Source organism: Acinonyx jubatus, chromosome B4 (genome assembly GCF_027475565.1).
Source record: "Acinonyx jubatus isolate Ajub_Pintada_27869175 chromosome B4, VMU_Ajub_asm_v1.0, whole genome shotgun sequence".
Lineage (NCBI taxonomy): Eukaryota > Metazoa > Chordata > Mammalia > Carnivora > Felidae > Acinonyx > Acinonyx jubatus.
Genome location: NC_069387.1, coordinates 86,444,181 through 86,463,372, shown reverse-complemented (window position 1 = coordinate 86,463,372; position 19,192 = coordinate 86,444,181). Strand labels below are relative to the sequence as shown.

Genomic DNA, 19,192 nt, shown 5'->3' with positions numbered 1-19,192 from the left:
TGTGCCAAGAGGGTGACATTCCCCAACTGCATGGGGACAGAAGCTCCTGCTCTTGGGACCTTTCCAGACCTCACCCTATGAATCTTTTCATGTGCCTGTTCTTTTCATGAATCTGTTCATTGCTATCCTTTAAAATAACCTTTGTAATAAATAAGCAATAGTAAGTAAACTGTTTTCCTAGGTTCTGTGAACCACTTTGACAAATGATCAAACCCAAAGAGGAGGTTGTGGGAACTTCCTATTTACAGCCAACTTAGAATCTGTGGATAACCAGGCAATGCACTACTTGCAACTGGCATCTGCAACAGGGGAGTCTTGTGGAACTGAGCCCTTAACTACAGGATCTGTACTAACTCTGGCTAGTGTCAGAGTTGAACTCAACGTACAGTATCTGGCTGTCAGAGAATTGGCTGATGTGGGAAAAAATCCATACATCTGATATCCAAGGTGTTGTGAGTGTAGGAGCATAACCCAGTGTGCTTTTCCTAGACATGCATATCTTGGTCTGCTGTATGATATGCCAGAAGTCTGCTAGAAGCTCTTCTTGCTTTTTATGTTTTTGCTCTTCTGACCTGGTAATTGCCAATAACTTGTCTTCAAGTTTGTGGATTCTTTCTTCTGCTTGATCTAGTCTACTGTTGACCCCTTCTATGAATTTTTCAATTCAGAATTACCATATACTTCTTTAGAATTTTTGTTTTGTTCTCCTTTATAGTTTCTACCTCTTTATTGATATACCATTTTCTTGATTTCATTTAGTTGTCTGTATTCTCTTTTAGCTCATTCAGATCTTTACGATGGTTATTCTGAATTTCTGTCAGGTAATTCAGTGACTTCCATTTCTCTGGAGATTAATTTTGTTCTTTTAACCGAGCCATATTTCCCTGTTTCTCTGTATGCCTTATTTTGTTGTTGTTGTTGAAAAAGTCAACTCTGTTAGTCTTTATGGACTGGCTTTGTACAGGGAAAGAACTTCACCAATCAGCCTGGAAACCTCTCAAACCTCTTCTGTCAATGTGTTTCCTCTGGGCTTGTGTGTATAATTTCCCAGCAGAAGACACTTACTTGTTTCTATTGAGAAGCTCCCCCTGGTGTATGTCTGCAGTACTATGCCTCTCTGGGCAAGCAACAGGTTTGCCTTGGTGCCTAGCAGGCCCAAATGTGCTGCCTGTCAGTGTTCCAAGAATCAGGTGAGACAGAAACTAGGTGGACAGTACCCCAAAAAAGTCAGAATGTTAGATGCGCATTTTATCTTTTGCCCATCTAAAGGAGAAGCCATAGGTTGGCAGTTTTCTCCTGATCACACCATGCTGAGATGTGTAAGGAGTGGAGTGAGGTATGCAGTTAAGGGCCATGAGCTTTCCTACCCACTGTAATGAACCTCACTGTTTGGCCTTCCATTTGCCTATGGTGCTATAACCTCTCAACTGGTTTCCGAAGTTGTCACAGAGGTAATTATGTACTGTTAAGTTGGTGTCTCTCTGAGGGACAGAGGGCTTGAACCCTCATCTTCCAACATTTTGCTGATGTCACTCTGGTTTACAATTTTAAAAACTTTCTTTGCAGGGACTCCTGGGTGGCTTAGTCAGTTGAGTGTCCGACTTCGGCTCAGGTCATGATCTTGTAGTGAGTTTGAGCCCCACGTCAGGCTCTGTGCTGACAGCTCAGAGCCTGGAGCCTGCTTCAGATTCTGTGTCTCCCTCTCTCTCTGCCCCTCCCCCACTCAGGCTCTGTTCTGTCTCTCAAAATGAATAAATGTTAACAAAAAAAATTTTTTTTAAGTTTCTTTGTGGATTAGGGTGCCTGGGTGGCTCAGTCAGGTAAGTGTCCGAGTCTTGATTTCGTGAGAAATCGTGAGAAATTCATTTCATGAGACTGAGCCATGTGTCAAGCTCTATGTTGACAGCACAGAGCCTGCTTGGAATTCTTTCTCTTCCTCTCTCTCTGACCCTCTCCCGCTCGTGTTTTCTCTCTCTCTCAAAATAAAAAAACACGCAATAAAAAAGTTTCTTTGTAGATTGAAACGGACTATAAATAAATACAATTAAGAAAATATGACAACTGCCAGATAAAAGCTCTCCATCTTTGGAGAAATTAAGCAACTTTTCATTTATTTTCAACAAGTGACAGGAGACCTTTCAAAACCTCCAAAAGTTAATCAATGTAAAGATTCACAGAATTTCCCTCCATTTCAACTGTATATAATTAGACAAAAAAGTCTTATTTTTTCAATTAAAAATAATTATTGGAAATTATATCAAATACCATGCATGTTGGGAGGAACACTGACTGTAATTTTTAAAAAATTAAACCCTACAGAGAAAGATGGAGCTATGAACTAAAGTAAGTTCATAAACTCATATACCTAAATGTTCAATTATATGTTATTAACATGGGTAGAAGAGAAAAAATCCAAGCCAATAATAATGGGTGTACCAAAAGACTCTGAAACCTTTGGCACCTAACTCTGATAACTTAACAGTTTCCCTAATAAATAGCAACACTTTTGAAGTGATTTGATTTCCTACAGTTCTCTCTATACAATGCATTAAATACATCAATGTATATTATACATATACCTTTTGTGGCCAGAAATAATTATAACTACAGTGCTTATGAAGATTATTTCTGAATGCACTTTGCATAAATGGATTTGGAATATGAAAAGAAAATGTATAACATGTTTATCCTAAATAATTTTAAAAAAAGCCCTTTATTTTAAAAAGCTCTCCACAGAATTTAGTATAAACTATTATCTACTAGTTTGTGAAGTTGTTGGCTATCTCTAATATTTAGTACCTCAAATGCTCACAGTATTAGAAGTATTATAATTTTATACAGTTTACTATTCCACAATGATCAATAACCAATTATTCCTGTTAATTAAAATTAAGTATACAAGCTTAAAAAAAGTACAATGCTGGATTTGACTTAATATAAAATTAAAAAGAAATATAATACATCATTTTCTCTGAGAAATATTGATACATTGATGTACTGTGATCAGGAATATCACAAATTCATAAATTTATGCAAAATAAATATAATACTGGACTAGAAGCCAATATAGTTGATTATTCATCCTAGAGTTCACCAAATTTTTAATTTCTTTGCTTTAATCTGTTAAGATACATAAAATAGTATAAATGAAAGTAGCATTACTTGAAGATACTATAATTTTAATTATCCTTCAAATGAGGTATTGATAATTAGCTAAGAAGCTAAATTCCCTAGCCACAAATTCTATGCTGCCTTCAGATAATAGTCCATGACTCTACTTGACATACATTAAAAATAAGCAAGATTTAAGAAAGGACAGCATAAACCCTTATTAGAGTAACTAGGAGAATACCTATCAATACCTAAAAAATTCTGAAGTGAAAAGGCTGAATGCACTGTAATAAATTATCATTTAAAAAGAGCACTGCGTGCAATTACACATACAAACATGGATGAAAATTAGCACTTACCAAAAGACTGTAAAATTGCTTAATCAGAACAGATACTACTCTCAGCAAACGCATGCAGATAGGAAAATACGGTTTTTCAACTGGTGCTGGAGAAGATGAAGAGCTGGAACCTTGTCTGAACTTTATATTTGGAGAAAAGAGTTTTATCACAAGAGGACATACCCTTTCTTTGAGAAGGAAACTAAACTCTTGGTGCTATTTGCAAAGACAAAAAAAAAAAAATTAACTTAATTGGTACTTATTATTTTTACTTTTTACTTACTACTTTTCAAACATATGTACTAGCAAATAAAACTTAATAACCAGTATGAATTATTTAGCTTTATTATATGTTTAGTTTATTACTCAAGTTGACACACAAGTATGAAATTAGTGCTGCTCTTTGAGAGTGTAAGATCAAACTGTTCATCGTTATTTCAAAGTTTAGAAAGAATCTAATTTAAAAAGGAATCTAATGAATTGGAATTAAGTGGTTTATTATTAGGAATTTTAATTTTGCTGGAACACTATCAATTAAAAACATAAAGAACAGAAGAAAACAGATTACACAAATAGCTAAGGCATTTAAAATAAGCAGCTGAAAGAACACCAGTTTAACAAAATATGTTATATAATTCACTAATTTTATTTTGCCAAGATAACAATTCCATTCATGGATGGAAGATTTAAGAATTAACTTAATATTTTGTTCTTCTTAGACTGCTTGAACAGAACACAATAAGCTGATTTTTAAAAATGCAATGACAAACAAGCATAATTATTTTATTTTATTTCTTAAAGTTTTATTTATTTAAGTAATCTCTACACTCAGCCTAGAACTTGAACTAATGACCCCAAGATCAAGAGTCTCATGATCCTCTGACTGAGCTACCCAGACACCCCCCACAATTATTTTAGTCTGGGGAATCTTGCAAAGGATTCTTAAAATTTACTTATAGTCATATCATGTCATGCAAAAAACCTTCCTTAACCTATTCATTTCCTGCCTATATTAGCCCAAAATAGTCCCATTTTACTGATAATATAAAGTCCAGTGCACAACTAATGCCTAACCTCAAATATACATTATTTTGTTTTTTTATTCATCCAAATACCACTGAGGCTGAGAACAAGGCACAATAATAGAAATCATCCAATCTAATCTTTTAATCTTACAGAAAAGGGAACAAATAAGGTACAGAGCAGTTTATTTGTTCAGAATTAAGATTTTTAAAATGTCTCCTTATTAGAATCCGATTCATCAGAGGAAAAAAAAAAAAATGAAAAAATACCAGTAAGTGAAAAGATAAAAATAAAAGCCTTGCCTAATATTAACTTCCTGGAGAAACGCTATTGATCACTGCTAACTTCCGAATGCATATTCTTCTAGACTTTTATACACATTTTAATGTACTTTTTAATTCTTTGTCCCCCAAAATGGGATCTTTAGAGTTAAGTGATTTGAAATTCTACTGTCCTATCGATAATTAGTTTCTCTGACTGCCAAAATGAAAAGCATACCAAAGTACATTTTCATACTTCACTAACTAAATTTATATACTGGTTAATTGATAAATATTATAGACAACTCTTTAAAGTTTTATCTATTCACACTTTTTCCACTCACTACTCAACTTAATACAATTGGGCTTCCTTCATAACCACTAGGAACCACCCCAACTCCACTCAAATTATTCTCACTACAGTCATCATGATCTCTATGTCCCCAAATTATCATCTGTATAATAAAAGTTTCAGTTCCAAATCCTGGGCTAAAGGATCTTCTACTATTGTAGCACTTGGCTCACACATTTTGGAAGTGCCACTTAGGAAGGCAGTATGGTAAGGAAAGGAACTAGGTTAGTGGTAAAAAGATCTAAATTTTAGTTCAAGATTTGCTAATGACTAAGGAATCCTATGTAAATCACTGAATCAATATTAGACTTTAGCTTCTTGCAAGTTAAATGAAAAGTTTGGATTCTTACTTTTTCCTCTATAGCTCTCTATTTTGAAATATTCTGTACTGCAAATTAAACTTATCAGCCATTGACTACTACTTTTTTCCAAATAAATTATCAAAAAGCACATAGGTACATATAAACAAGTAAAGATCAGTAACAATTTTTCAGTTTTTACATATTTTAAAAAAAATAGCCCACATACTACATTCCTTCGTGGATTCACAGACTGAGAAATGTCTCACTAGATAGTCTCTAGGGATTCTAAGGTTAAAATTTCAAAATGCAAGGGCACTACAATAATGTAAGACACACTAAATTATCACAGTTCTAAAGTCTAAAGCTATAATTCTTTCAGTCCTCTAACATAGGAGAAAGAATACATGTTACTTTCTTGAAAAATATCTGTGAAAAAATCATAGATTAATTTTGTTGCAAGATACTACAAATGGCTTACTTGTAAAAAGACCTGTGGAAAATCATTCAGGACTGACTCAAGTAATTCAAGGCCAAATGTTCGAGTCATTTCTGTCATGCCTACTAGCCAGTAAGGGGCATCAGCATTAACCAACTGACAAAGATCCTGGGAAAATAATTCAAACAATAAATAAAAAATAAAACATTTACATGCTAGAATGAAATGTGCTGTTCAGAATTCATAAAAGTAAAAAAATTATCTCTTCTTATATGGTATATTTACTCCTCAGAAACTAAACACTGGTAATGCAAATTCTGACAAACTATAGACTTGATTAAATAAGTAAACTTTTAAAGAATCGTGTAACTTTTGACAAGACATAATATAAACAGATAAATGGTTAATAGTCTTTTAATGAAAAAACACTTATAATAATCCTTTAATAAATAATTAATAAAATTTCAGTGCTGATAAATCTCATTTTACTTAAAAGATTTATTCACGACAAATAATGTAAAAATTAGGTATTTGTATATCAAATTATATTAAATAGGCCAAAGGTTTATTAGTTAAATTTTAAGTTGAAAATTATTTTTCATTATTAGTTATTTTTCTAGTATAATATAATATGGTATTTTCTAGTATAGTGTAATTCATTCTACTTCCTTAAAGTGAAATGTTACATTTTATCATGTTAGTTAACTGTGGATAGTCTTTAACATTAAAGAAGTTTTTTGGAATACTACTTTTGACACTTCAAAATTGGACACTTTTTAAAAATTGACACTTTAAAAATTAAACCAAACATAAAATGCAAAAATCAAAAATTTACACAAAACTATATTCTGTAATAAAAATTATTTTTTATCAATTGAAATACCTGGAAAAGCATATATGCATCTTTAGCACAAGGTTTGAGGGTGCTGACACATCTTCTGTTACTGTTTCCTTGGACCAGTACTGGTTGTTCTATAATATCTGTAGTCAAAATCAGATGAGTTTTAGGAGTTTATAAGGACCTTTAAAAAATCATATGCACTACTTAAAATAAATACATGTTTATGAAATTACAAACTTTATAGGCTCAGAACTATGCTTCGAAACTGGGGGGAAAAATACTACTTAGCAATGAGAAAGAATGAAATCTTGCCATTTGCAACAACATGGATGGAACTGGAGGGTATTGTGCTAAGTGAAATAAGTCAGTCAGAGAAAGACATATATGTTTTCACTCATATGTGGAACTTGAGAAACTTAACAGAAGACCATGGGGGAAAGGAAGGGGAAAAAAATAGTTTCAAACAGGGAGCAAACCACAGAAGACCCTTAAATACAGAGAACAAACTAAGGGTTGAAGAGGGGAGCTAGGGGAAAATGGGCGATGGGCACTGAGGAGGGCACTTGTTGGGATGAGCACTGGGTGCGGTATGTAAGCGATGGATCAAGGGAATCTACTCCCGAAACCAAGAGCACACTGTATACACTGTACATTAGCTAAAGTGAAAATAAATTATATTTAGGAAAAACAAAAAAGAGAATGTATCCGTAAGATGAAAAACATATGATGATTCATCATTAGGAAGATGGCGGCTTAGGAGGACGCTGGGCTATGAAGCTTGAAATCAACCACAGGAAAAAGTCTGGAAAACCTCCAAAAGCATGGAGGTTAAAGAACACCCTACTAAAGAATGAGTGGGTCAACCAGGCAATTAGAGAAGAAATTAAAAAATATATGGAAACAAACAAAAATGAAAATACAACAATCCAAACGCTTTAGGATGCAGCGAAGGCAGTCCTAAGAGGAAAATACATTGCAATCCAGGCCTATCTCAAGAAACAAGAAAAATCCCAAATACAAAATCTAACAGCACACCTAAAGGAAATAGAAGCAGAACAGCAAAGACAGCCAAACCCAGCAGAAGAAGAGAAATAATAAAGATCAGAGCAGAAATAAACAATATAGAATCTAAAAAAACTGTAGAGCAGATCAATGAAACCAAGAGTTGGTTTTCTGAAAAAATAAACAAAATTGATAAACCTCTAGCCAGGCTTCTCAAAAAGAAAAGGGAGATGACCCAAACAGATAAAATCATGAATGAAAATGGAATTATGACAACCAATCCCTCAGAGATACAAGCAATTATCAGGGAATACTATGAAATATTATATGCCAACACACTGGACAACCTGGAAGAAATGGACAAATTCCTAAACACCCACACGCTTCCAAAACTCAATCAGGAAGAAATAGAAAGCTTGAACAGACCCATAACCAGCGAAGAAATTGAATCAGTTATCAAAAATCTCCCAACAAATAAGAGTCCAGGACCAGATGGCTTCCCAGGGGAGTTCTACCAGACGTTTAAAGCAGAGAAAATACCTATCCTTCTCAAGCTATTCCAAAAAATAGAAAGGGAAGGAAAACTTCCAGACTCATTCTATGAAGCCAGTATTACTTTGATTCCTAAACCAGACAGAGACCCAGTGAAAACAGAGAACTACAGGCCAATATCCCTAATGAATATGGACACAAAAATTCTCAATAAGATACTAGCAAATTGAATTCAACAGCATATAAAAAGAATTATTCACCATGATCAAGTGGGATTCATTCCTGGGATGCAGGGCTGGTTCAACATTCGCAAATCAATCAATGTGATACATCACATTAATAAAAGAAAAGATAAGAACCACAAGAGCCTGTCAATTGACGCAGAAAAGTCCTTTGACAAAATTCAGCAACCTTTCTTAATAAAAACCCTCGAGAAAGTCGGGATAGAAGGAACATACTTAAAGATCATAAAAGCCATTTATGAAAAGCCCACAGCTAACATCATCCTCAACGGTGAAAAACTGAGAGCTTTTTCCCTGAGATCAGGAACACGACAGGGATGTCCACTCTCACTGCTGTTGTTTAACATAGTGTTGGAAGTTCTAGCACCAGCAATCAGACAACAAAAGGAAATCAAAGGCATCAAAATTGGCAAAGATGAAGTTAAGCTTTCACTTTTTGCAGATGACATGATATTATACATGGAAAATCCGACAGACTCCACCAAAAGTCTGCTAGAACTGATACATGAATTCAGCAAAGTTGCAGGATACAAAATCAATGTACAGAAATTAGTTGCATTCTTATACGCTAATAATGAAGCAACAGAAAAACAAAGAAACTGATCCCATTCACAATTGCACCAAGAAACATAAAATAACTAGGGATAAATCTAACCAAAGATGTCAAAGATCTGTATGCTGAAAACTATAGAAAGCTTATGAAGGAAATTGAAGAAGATACAAAGAAATGGAAAAACATTCCATGCTCATGGATTGGAAGAATAAATATTGTCAAAATGTCAAAACTACCCAAAGCTATCTACACATTCGATGCAATCCCCATCAAAATTGCACCAGCATTCTTCTCGAAGCTAGAACAAGCAATCCTAAAATTCATATGGAACCACAAAAGGCCCCGAATAGCCAAAGTAATTTTGAAGAAGACCACCAAAGCAGGAGGCATCACAATCCCAGACTTTAGCCTCTACTACAAAGCTGTAATCCTCAAGACAGCATGGTATTGGCACAAAAACAGACACATAGACCAATGGAATAGAATAGAAACCCCAGAACTAGACCCACAAACGTAGGGCGAACTCATCTCTGACAAAGCAGGAAAGAACATCCAATAGAAAAAAGACAGTCTCTTTAACAAATGGTGCTGGGAGAATTGGACAGCAACATGCAGAAGATTGAAACTAGACCACTTTCTCACACCATTCACAAAAATAAACTCAAAATGGATAAAGGACCTGAATGTGAGACAGGAAACCATCAAAACCCTAGAGGAGAAAGCAGGAAAAGACCTCTCTGACCTCAGCTGTAGCAATTTCTTACTTGACACATCCCCAAAGGCAAGGGAATTAAAAGCAAAAATGAACTACTGGGACCTTATGAAGATAAAAAGCTTCTGCACAGCAAAGGAAACAACCAACAAAACTAAAAAGCAACCAACGGAATGGAAAAAGATATTTGCAAATGACATATCGGACAAAGCGCTAGTATCCAAAATCTATAAAGAGCTCACCAAACTCCACACCCGAAAAACAAATAACCCAGTGAAGAAATGGGCAGAAAACATGAATAGACACTTCTCTAAAGAAGACATCCGGATGGCCAACAGGCACATGAAAAGATGCTCAACGTCGCTCCTCATCAGGGAAATGCAAATCAAAACCACACTCAGATATCACCTCATGCCAGTCAGAGTGGCCAAAATGAACAAATCAGGAGACTACAGATGCTGGAGAGGATGTGGAGAAACGGGAACCCTCTTGCACTGTTGGTGGGAATGCAAATTGGTGCAGCCGCTCTGGAAAGCAGTGTGGAGTTTCCTCAGAAAATTAAAAATAGACTTACCCTATGACCCAGCAACAGCACTGCTAGGAATTTACCCAAGGGATACAGGAGTACTGATGCACAGGGGCACTTGTACCCCAATGTTTACAGCAGCACTCTCAACAATAGCCACATTGTGGAAAGAGCCTAAATGTCCATCAACTGATGAATGGATAAAGAAATTGTGGTTTATATACACAATGGAGTACTACGTGGCAATGAGAAAGAATGAAATATGGCCCTTTGTAGCAACATGGATGGAACTGGAGAGTGTGATGCTAAGTGAAATAAGTCATACAGAGAAAGACAGATACCATATGTTTTCACTCTCATGTGGATCTTGAGAAACTTAACAGAAACCCATGGGGGAAGGGAAGGAAAAAAAATAAATAAAGAGGTTAGAGTGGGAGAGAGCCAAAGCATAAGAGACTCTTAAAAACTGAGAACAACTGAGAACAAACTGAGGGTTGATGGGGGGTGGGAGGGAGAGGAGGGTGGGTGATGAGTATTGATGAGGGCACCTTTTGGGATGAGCACTGGGTGTTGTATGGAAACCAATTTGACAATAAATTTCATATATTGAAAAAAAAAGTAAAAAACAAAAACAAAAAAAAACTAAATACAGAAACTGTCTCGGGGTCTTGGGAATTATTCCAGTTCCCTATGCCTTATGTGGGAAAAATAAATAAAATTTAACAACCAAAGGGGAAAAAAAAAGATGAAAAACATATGATGAATAAAGGTCATAACTTTGAAAAAAAAAAAAACTCTTTTTATACAAAATACCATCATAATCACTCTTTACTATCTTATGACATTTTTAAGCTTAGCATCTTTATCCATACATTTGATTTTCCCAGTCTCCCATTCCCAAACCCCTTTATTTTATGAATTTGAAATTCACATGATCTTTCCATGTGCCTTTAAATATCAAACATATAAAAGTTTACCACATGGGTAATTTCTATACCATCTCAGCATATAAAAGAGAATTAACCACTTGATCTGCCATAATTACTATGTCAGTTAATACGTATTGACTAGCTAAGAGTCAGCTAAAAAGGTGTTTCCCAACTCAGCACTTCTTTGAATACTAATAAGATATCATTTTCTGTTAATTATGACAGCCTGCTTTGAATAAATGTTGACTTAATGAAAACTTGAAAAAAAACGAGGTTCTAAGTGTTTCTACCCTGTTAGAAAGTATTAAATAAGATACTGGTCTTTAGAGGCACAAAGCTAAAACCACCAATCCAGGAATCATACTCAGTTTATGAATGTATAACACACCCAAACTGGAGAACTGCCATTTTACCCTGTAAATTTACTCCTTAATATTTCAAATTCTAGAATTCCCCAGGGAAACATGCAGAAAAACCAATATACCAAAGTGGAAATACTACGATAAACAACAGATCAAGAATGCCTAAAACCAAACGTGAAAAAGCTGATCAATGGTGAACTTCAGGAAAAGTGAAGGAATAATTAGAGTAGGCAGCAAGCATTACCATCACCTACTAAGACTGCCATTTTTTTTATCAGTATTACCAAAAGAACCTCAAATGAAATGACAAACTGCATTTTAAGAGTGGGGTGGGGGAAGCTATGTAAAAGGGAAAACCAGTTTAATCTTTAGTTTCTTGAGTAAATAAAGCAGATAGGTTGCTCATGATGGTAGTACCGTATGATCCTTTAAACTAATCATGGGAAAAAATTTACTTTTCATCCAATAAGGAAAATAAATGCAAAAAGCAGAATTTCTATAGCTAAAAGTTATCAAACTGTAAAAACTGTAACAGAAACAGAGCATCTTTAGCTGACTGACATGTTTCTAAGTTTTTAGACAGTTTTTTAAAATCACAAAGAAAAAGATGTTTAAAGTTACAATAAAGATACTTGATGAAGATATGAAAAGGTTAATCTTTACATTATATAAATATTCATTAACACATGTTAAAAGGCACAGACAAAAATTCACATGAGGGAAATTCACTCCTGAAAATTTACCTTAAAGAAGTAAATCAAATGGAAAAAATATGTAAGAAGACACTCAAAACAGTATTAAAATACTGAACACAATATAACTGTCCAGCAGGAAACTCGTTCATTAAATTGTAGAACAGCTACAAAATACAGTGCAACCGTTAAAATTTAAATTACAAAAATAAAAGAATGACATGAAAAATTCATAGAACATAATGTTTGGCTAAAAATACATACAATGCAACAGCTGATATAAAAAAATGTGAAATTATACATAATTAGAAATAAACATGGAAAATAAAGAGCCTCTTCTTGGGATGATAGCACTGTAAGGGATTTATCTAAACTCCCACTGTCAATGTAATAATATTGTTAAAATAAATCTGTTTTTTAAAGTATTCTAGTTTTTGGATGCCTAAGTTCACAGGGCAAAGATGGAAAATAAAAAGAGGAATCAGGCAAGCAAAACCACCCACTGTGAAAAGGAAACTACTTTTATCACTCTACCTTGGTGCCGTTCATCTTCAGCAACCATCCTCTCAAAAACAACAGTAACAACTTGTCGCACTGTAGCAGCAGCTGTATTATTTGTAATATTATCTTTTGTGAAGTGTAGTCGAAAACAAAGAACAATTGCCTAAAAGAACAATTTTCATTTAGTGTGAAATAAGGTTGAAGAACATAGTAACTATTTGTTTTATTAGACATAACCCAAAACTAAATAACTTATGTTTGGCCGTTCCAATCACAGATACCAGAAGTCCCACCCTCTTCTCTTATACAATAAAGCCACAAAAATCCTTGGATTCTGAAATAATTCAAACTGTGTAAATATACAGCCACATAAGATTTGGTTAGATAATGTGAAACACACATTTCACAACTTGGTTCTTTTTTTTTTTTTAAGTTTATTTATTTATTTTGAGAGAGAGAGAAAGAGCAGGGGAGGGTCAGAGAGGGAGGGAGAGAAAGAATCCCAACCAGGCTCCATGCTGTCAGCACAGAGCCTGACACAGGGCTCAAACTCATGAAACTATGAGATCATGACCTGGGCCAAAATCAAGAGTTGGCCACTTAACCTAAGACTGAGCCACCCTGGCACCCCACAACTTGGTTCTTTTAATATATGTATAAAAATGTGTTATGCTTTTATTTCCCCAGAATGACTTGTTTTGCAAAGAACAAGTACTCAAAATTTGTTACATCACTAAGTCACTTGGAGAAATATAAATAGGCTAAACACATAAATGAATAAAATGATAATTTTTTAAAAGAAGTCATTCTTTATTTTTAAAAATCAACTTCAGGTTAAGTTATAATTTATATACAATAAATTCTAATCCTTTAAAGTATTTAATATGATGAGTTCTTTTAGTTATATTCCCCCATGAAACTACTGCCACAATCAAGACACAAGACAGTTCCATCACCCTAAAACTCTGCTGATGCTCCTTTGCCCTCCACATACTCCTCCGCGCTTGGCCCCAGTCAACCTCCTGGTTGCCTTTTTCATTACGGTAAGCTGGCATTTTCTACAAACACAGTCATCATTCAGTATGCACTTTTTTTGTATCTGGTTTCTTTTACTTGTAATGTTTGTAAAATTCATCCATGTTGCTCTCTGTATCAGTAGTTTGTACTTTTTTATACCTGAGTAGTATTTCACAGTATAGGTATACCAATATTGTGTTTATCCATTCATCTGCTGATAGACATTTGAGATGTTTGCACTTTTTAGCCACTGTGAATAAAGCTGCTGTGAACATCAAATACAAGTCTCCGTAGAGACGTGTTTTCATTTACCTTGGATAAGTAACTAGAAGTAAAAAGGCTAGATCATACGGTAAATATAAGGTTAAACTTTTAAAGAAAATGCTAGTTTCCCAAAGTGATTTTACACACCTTACAAAATTTTACAATTTTAGACATTTTTTAATGTTTATTTTTGAGAGAGAGAGAGGGGCAGAGAGGGGGGCGGACAGAGGATCCAAAACGGGATCGGTGCTGACAGCAGCAAGCCCGATGCAGGGCTGGAGCTCATGAGCCATGAGATCATGACCTAAGCTGAAGTCAGATGCTCAACCGACTGAGCCACCTAAGCACTCCTACAAGTGAAATTATTTTTAAAAGGTGAGAAGGAAGAGTTCTTACAGGGAAAACTCAAAGCAATTCGGGAGAATACTGATAACCCCAAACACATTTTTTTCCTCTCAGTTTCCTATTCTTCTATATTTTTCTGCTACTTTTCTCTTTTCCTATTCATGACTAAGCCTGTCAGCTATTCCCAAAGGACTCTGTTCAATCACCTTAACCTGATTTTAACTCTAACCTGAGGAAAATAAAGCATTAGTGGTTTTTTTAACATGCAATGTCCATTATCACAAGAACTACAGGGAAGTTGCTTTCAGTACAAACGGTACTAGGCTTTCCTCTTTCAGGGAGCTTATTCAAATACTGTCTCCAAAGCAATTATGAACTTTGACCACAGGTTTCCTACCTTAGAAAGTGCCTCATCATGAACTACCGTATTGGTTGTTAAAAGAACAAGAACTGTTTGAAGCAGCTTAAGTTCTTCAAGACTGTTTTCCATTAGCTGCCAAAGCATATTAATTATATTTCCAGCTGCAGTCTGTAAAATAATTATTTGAATTACTGTCAGCAAATAAAATATAAGGTTTTAGGTCCCTAAATAAGAAAAGATGTACAAATATTACCTCACTTGGAGAGAAGTTCTTGGTCATAATAACAAAACCTATGTTTCTGGATCTATAGGTCAAAACACATCTTTCAACTAATCTGAGACTTAAACTAATTTTTTCTCAAAAAATAAATTTCTTTAAAATGTACCATCTGAATATATGCAAACAGCAGCATGCAGTTCTGAGATGTCTAGTCAAAAAAATCAAAGCTCATTTCTACAATATGGGTATAATTCATGTGGACATTTATAAATATAGTCATGCAAGTTAATTGAGACTGACTACTACTGTTTCATATATTATTCCCTTTACAATGTCATAAAAAACAAAATGCAACTCAAATTAACAAAACATTTATAAACTCAATTACATTGGACATCATTTAGAATGCTGTATTAAAGGCAAAAGAATGTATCGCTTCTATTAAAGTACCTTATGGAGTACCACAAAGTTAAAGACCATTGCACTCGAAAGCAGGATGCAGATAGACCGCTGAAATGTTTTTCAGTGTTGTACTATCATAAGGTAATTAGAAACCACTGAAATTAATGAACAACAAATTATCACTTCAGATAATATAGCAAAGTCATCATTTTTCCTTTTTAAAAATAAATATTTTCTCTTATGTGGATCCTGAGAAACTTAACAGAAACCCATGGGGGAGGGGAAGGAAAAAAATAAATAAAGAGGTTAGAGTGGGAGAGAGCCAAAGCATAAGAGACTCTTAAAAACTGAGAACAAACTGAGGGTTGATGGGGGGTGGGAGGGAGGGGAGGGTGGGTGATGGGTATTGAGGAGGGCACCTTTTGGGATGAGCACTGGGTGTTGTATGGAAACCAATTTGACAATAAATTTCATATATTGAAAAAATAAATAAATAAATAAATATATTCTCTTCAGTGATACTGATCTATAGTACTCAATGGTGTCTTCTTAGTCATGACATGACAAAATGCACTTCATCTTTATTCATTATTCATGAGTGCTTAATAGTGAGAAAATCTGGTGATCTTTTAAAATTAAGCCATGTCCTTCAAGCACATAAGTTGTTTTACATTAAATTATCAGGTATACTTCATTTTCCCCTATTGAAAACTCCCGATTTGATTCTTAAGTACACAGTTTAAATTAAGATCTTCACATTACCTCAGACACGACTTCATGGGACATGAGTCTCTGAATGGCGGCCAAACACAGCTGAGTAATCTTCGGCTCCTTGGTTCCACAACCCATTAGGAACGGCTGAACAACCTCTGAGCTGTTCTCTTTCAAAGCTTTATTTAGAACACATATAAAATAAGTTATTAAATCTAATTCATAAGTAGAAATACTTTTATGTATTTACAACCAGTAATAACAATCTTAATAAAACCCACTTTATGTAAAATAAATGCCAAAACAGAAATCAAATAATAAGAGTTAAAATACTTCAGACAGATATTACAGACTCTGTATCTTAACCAGCCCTTAGCCTCAGCTTTCCCATGGCCTTCTCCTAGCACTGTTTTTTTATTTTCCTTCATCTCCTGCTGCAAACTTTTTAAGGACAACTTCTCAGAAGTTCTATCCTGCCTCAGAGAAGCCCTCTATTTCTTCAACAGTGCAGAGGGAGAAATATGAATAAAAATATTCTAGAGCAGAAAAAGTAATTAAAAATAGTATATACATCATCCTCATTACCCTTCTGAATGTTCAGAATCTCCACACAATCTTATTACATGCTTTGAATTTATAGAACCCTAATTTCTTCTTCAAGAAACAAACTCATTAAAAACAGTAACATTACTCCTCTTGTTACTAAAGCATCACTTTAAATTAATTGGATGCACATGCTATAATGCCAAATCTTAACTTAACCCCTTCTACCAAGCCAATTCTTTCAGAAGTTTTAAAGTGGTAACAAAAATCTAAGTTAGAAAATGCACAAAACCAAAAATTAAATTTACAAACTGAAATTAAGTCAATACACACTTAATGGCTATACAGAGATGAATGAGACAGGTCTGCCACCCTCAGAGAATTTAAAAAGACAACATGGGATTCTAAGGAAAGAGAACATTAAACTTATGTGTTTGGCATATGGTTCTCAAAGGTACGACACCCATCAATTATTTTTTGAGGTTAAGAATTGTAAGGAAGACATACATATCTGAGTTTTAACATGTTTTTCAAAAGAAATTGTTAGAAAGTCATCCACGATCACATTAAAAACGTAAAAGCAGTGTTAACATTAATTTCATCATTTAAATCCCCACCTTTTTCTCCCAAAGCTCCCATTATAGTATGCTAAATAAAGACCACAATTTCCTACAGCATACTCTGCAAAGTCCTTCGGTATGCCAGCATAAATTACTGACTTAAGACAGCTAAGAGATGGCAAATATGACTGGCAAAGAACAGTGTTTCCAAAAGGGCTCCCCTTGCCTTATTTCCTTGATTTCCTAGGCATAAACGTTTTGATTCAAAACAAGACACAAGGTACCGTAACAATGTCTCAAAACATTTCTATGAATGATTAACAGAGGACAATAAAACTCAAAAACTACTATTCTGAAGCAGTAAATATCCTACCATATTCAATCCTGCTGGAATTGCTGAAGCGTGAGGCTACCCCAACTCTGCTGAACATGCCTAGTTATTAAATGCCATTCAGCAAATAAAAGTTTTCAACAGTAACAAGTTGCATTTATCATTTTTATGATGTTAACGTGTTTCTCATCTGAGTATCATAATAATCATAGAGTTTTTAGAGCATGATTTGGCTCAAGTGCATAGTAAGTGGTAAAGCCACATTTTGAAAACAGGTCTTCTAACTCCTGGTTCACTATTCTTCCCACAACATTATGCTGCCACTCTTTAAGGTAAACAGCACTTAAAGCAAATCAAAGTTCAAACAGTTACAAGTATCTCAGAGGAACCAATGATCTGCACTTTCATGCTGTCTGCCTGAAGTCTTCAGGTAAATGAAGGAAAAGAAACTGTCCTCATAGAAGGAAAAAAAAATGTACTTTCATAGAGTCTCTGATGAAAGTGACTTCAAGACACATTCAACTGTCACACAGAAAAATCAGTGCCAATATTAATTCTGTCAGTTAAACTGATACAATGCTTTATCATCACTTAGAATTGTTCCTCACAATGTCATCTATCAAGGCCATTGTATTCCCTCGTCTCTGATAACAGTCACTCTGACAGGTGTAAGGTGATATCTCACTGTGGTTTTGATGTACATTTCCCTGATGATTAATGATGTTGAGCGTCTTTGCATATACTTGTTGGTCATCTGTAGGTCTTCTTTGGAAAAATGTCTATATAGATCTTCTGCCCATTTTATAATCAGATTGTTTGGGATGCCTCACTTCTTGAAAGAGTACTTCCCTATTGTCTCTGAGATCATCTTCTAAGCCAGTGTCACCCATTCTGTACATTTTGATGCTGGTGCTTTTGTGACCTTACCATTAAGATGTCAACAGAAAATTTCTGTACAACAACTAGGGTGACAGTTTAAATAGCAATTAAACTTACAAGTTATCAACAATGCACATAACTCAAATGACATTAATAGTAATATGAACCTATAAACAAGTTCACATTTGCACCGTAAATGACAGCTACATAGTACCTGGCCCACAATGATTGTAAGATGCCATCAACTGTAAGATGCATATCAATTTGGGCAATATTAAAATGTGAAAAAACAGTGCCTCTTAGAAAGAATAACATAAAGTGAGTTTCAGCAAAATGTTGTATATGGGGGCAGTCACAGTTACCCAGGTGTCTCAAGTTAGGATAAATTAAAATAGTATTAAAAATAATTTTTATGAATTTTATTTTAATGTAACAAAGGAATCCAACATCCATCTCTTGCCTCCTTCCCATTCTTTCTCCCAGTTTATATGAGAATAAAATAAAAAAGGATGTTTCAATGTTATCAGAATAAATAACAAAAAAAAATACAACGTATTGATGTGTTTTGTCTTTTGAAACACAGTGTGAAAAAAATGTATCTACCATATCCAGATCATAATGCAGTAAGACAGAAATCACAACAAAAAAAAGTTAGGTTTTTTTTTTCTTCTTGTAAAAGTGATAGTAGTCTTAGGAAACAGAAATTAGCCTGCTCTTCTAATTGAGAGATAGATGCTCTTTATATACAATAATTTTAATGACATGTTATTTTAAATACAGCTTTATATAAAAACCTTCCTATGGGCTGAGACTTTAGAAATCATGAGGAAAAAGCTATATAATGATATAAAGACATCTTGCTTTAACTATTTTTTAAACTCATTC

At 34.4% G+C, this 19,192-nt stretch overlaps 1 protein-coding gene across 4 annotated transcripts in view; it reads right to left on the bottom strand.

The window, feature by feature from the left end:
• MON2 (MON2 homolog, regulator of endosome-to-Golgi trafficking) overlaps nucleotides 1-19,192 on the bottom strand; it is a 117,622-nt gene that overhangs the window by 77,655 nt on the left and 20,775 nt on the right. For all 4 annotated transcript variants that reach the window (XM_015079515.3, XM_015079517.3, XM_053226447.1 and 1 more), the window contains 6 exons: nucleotides 16,046-16,173; nucleotides 14,698-14,829; nucleotides 12,708-12,837; nucleotides 6,706-6,803; nucleotides 5,865-5,990; nucleotides 3,471-3,665 (listed from right to left, as the gene is read on the bottom strand). In XM_015079515.3, the coding sequence (XP_014935001.2) occupies nucleotides 3,471-3,665; nucleotides 5,865-5,990; nucleotides 6,706-6,803; nucleotides 12,708-12,837; nucleotides 14,698-14,829; nucleotides 16,046-16,173 (809 nt within the window). The remainder of the gene's footprint in view (nucleotides 1-3,470; nucleotides 3,666-5,864; nucleotides 5,991-6,705; nucleotides 6,804-12,707; nucleotides 12,838-14,697; nucleotides 14,830-16,045; nucleotides 16,174-19,192) is intronic.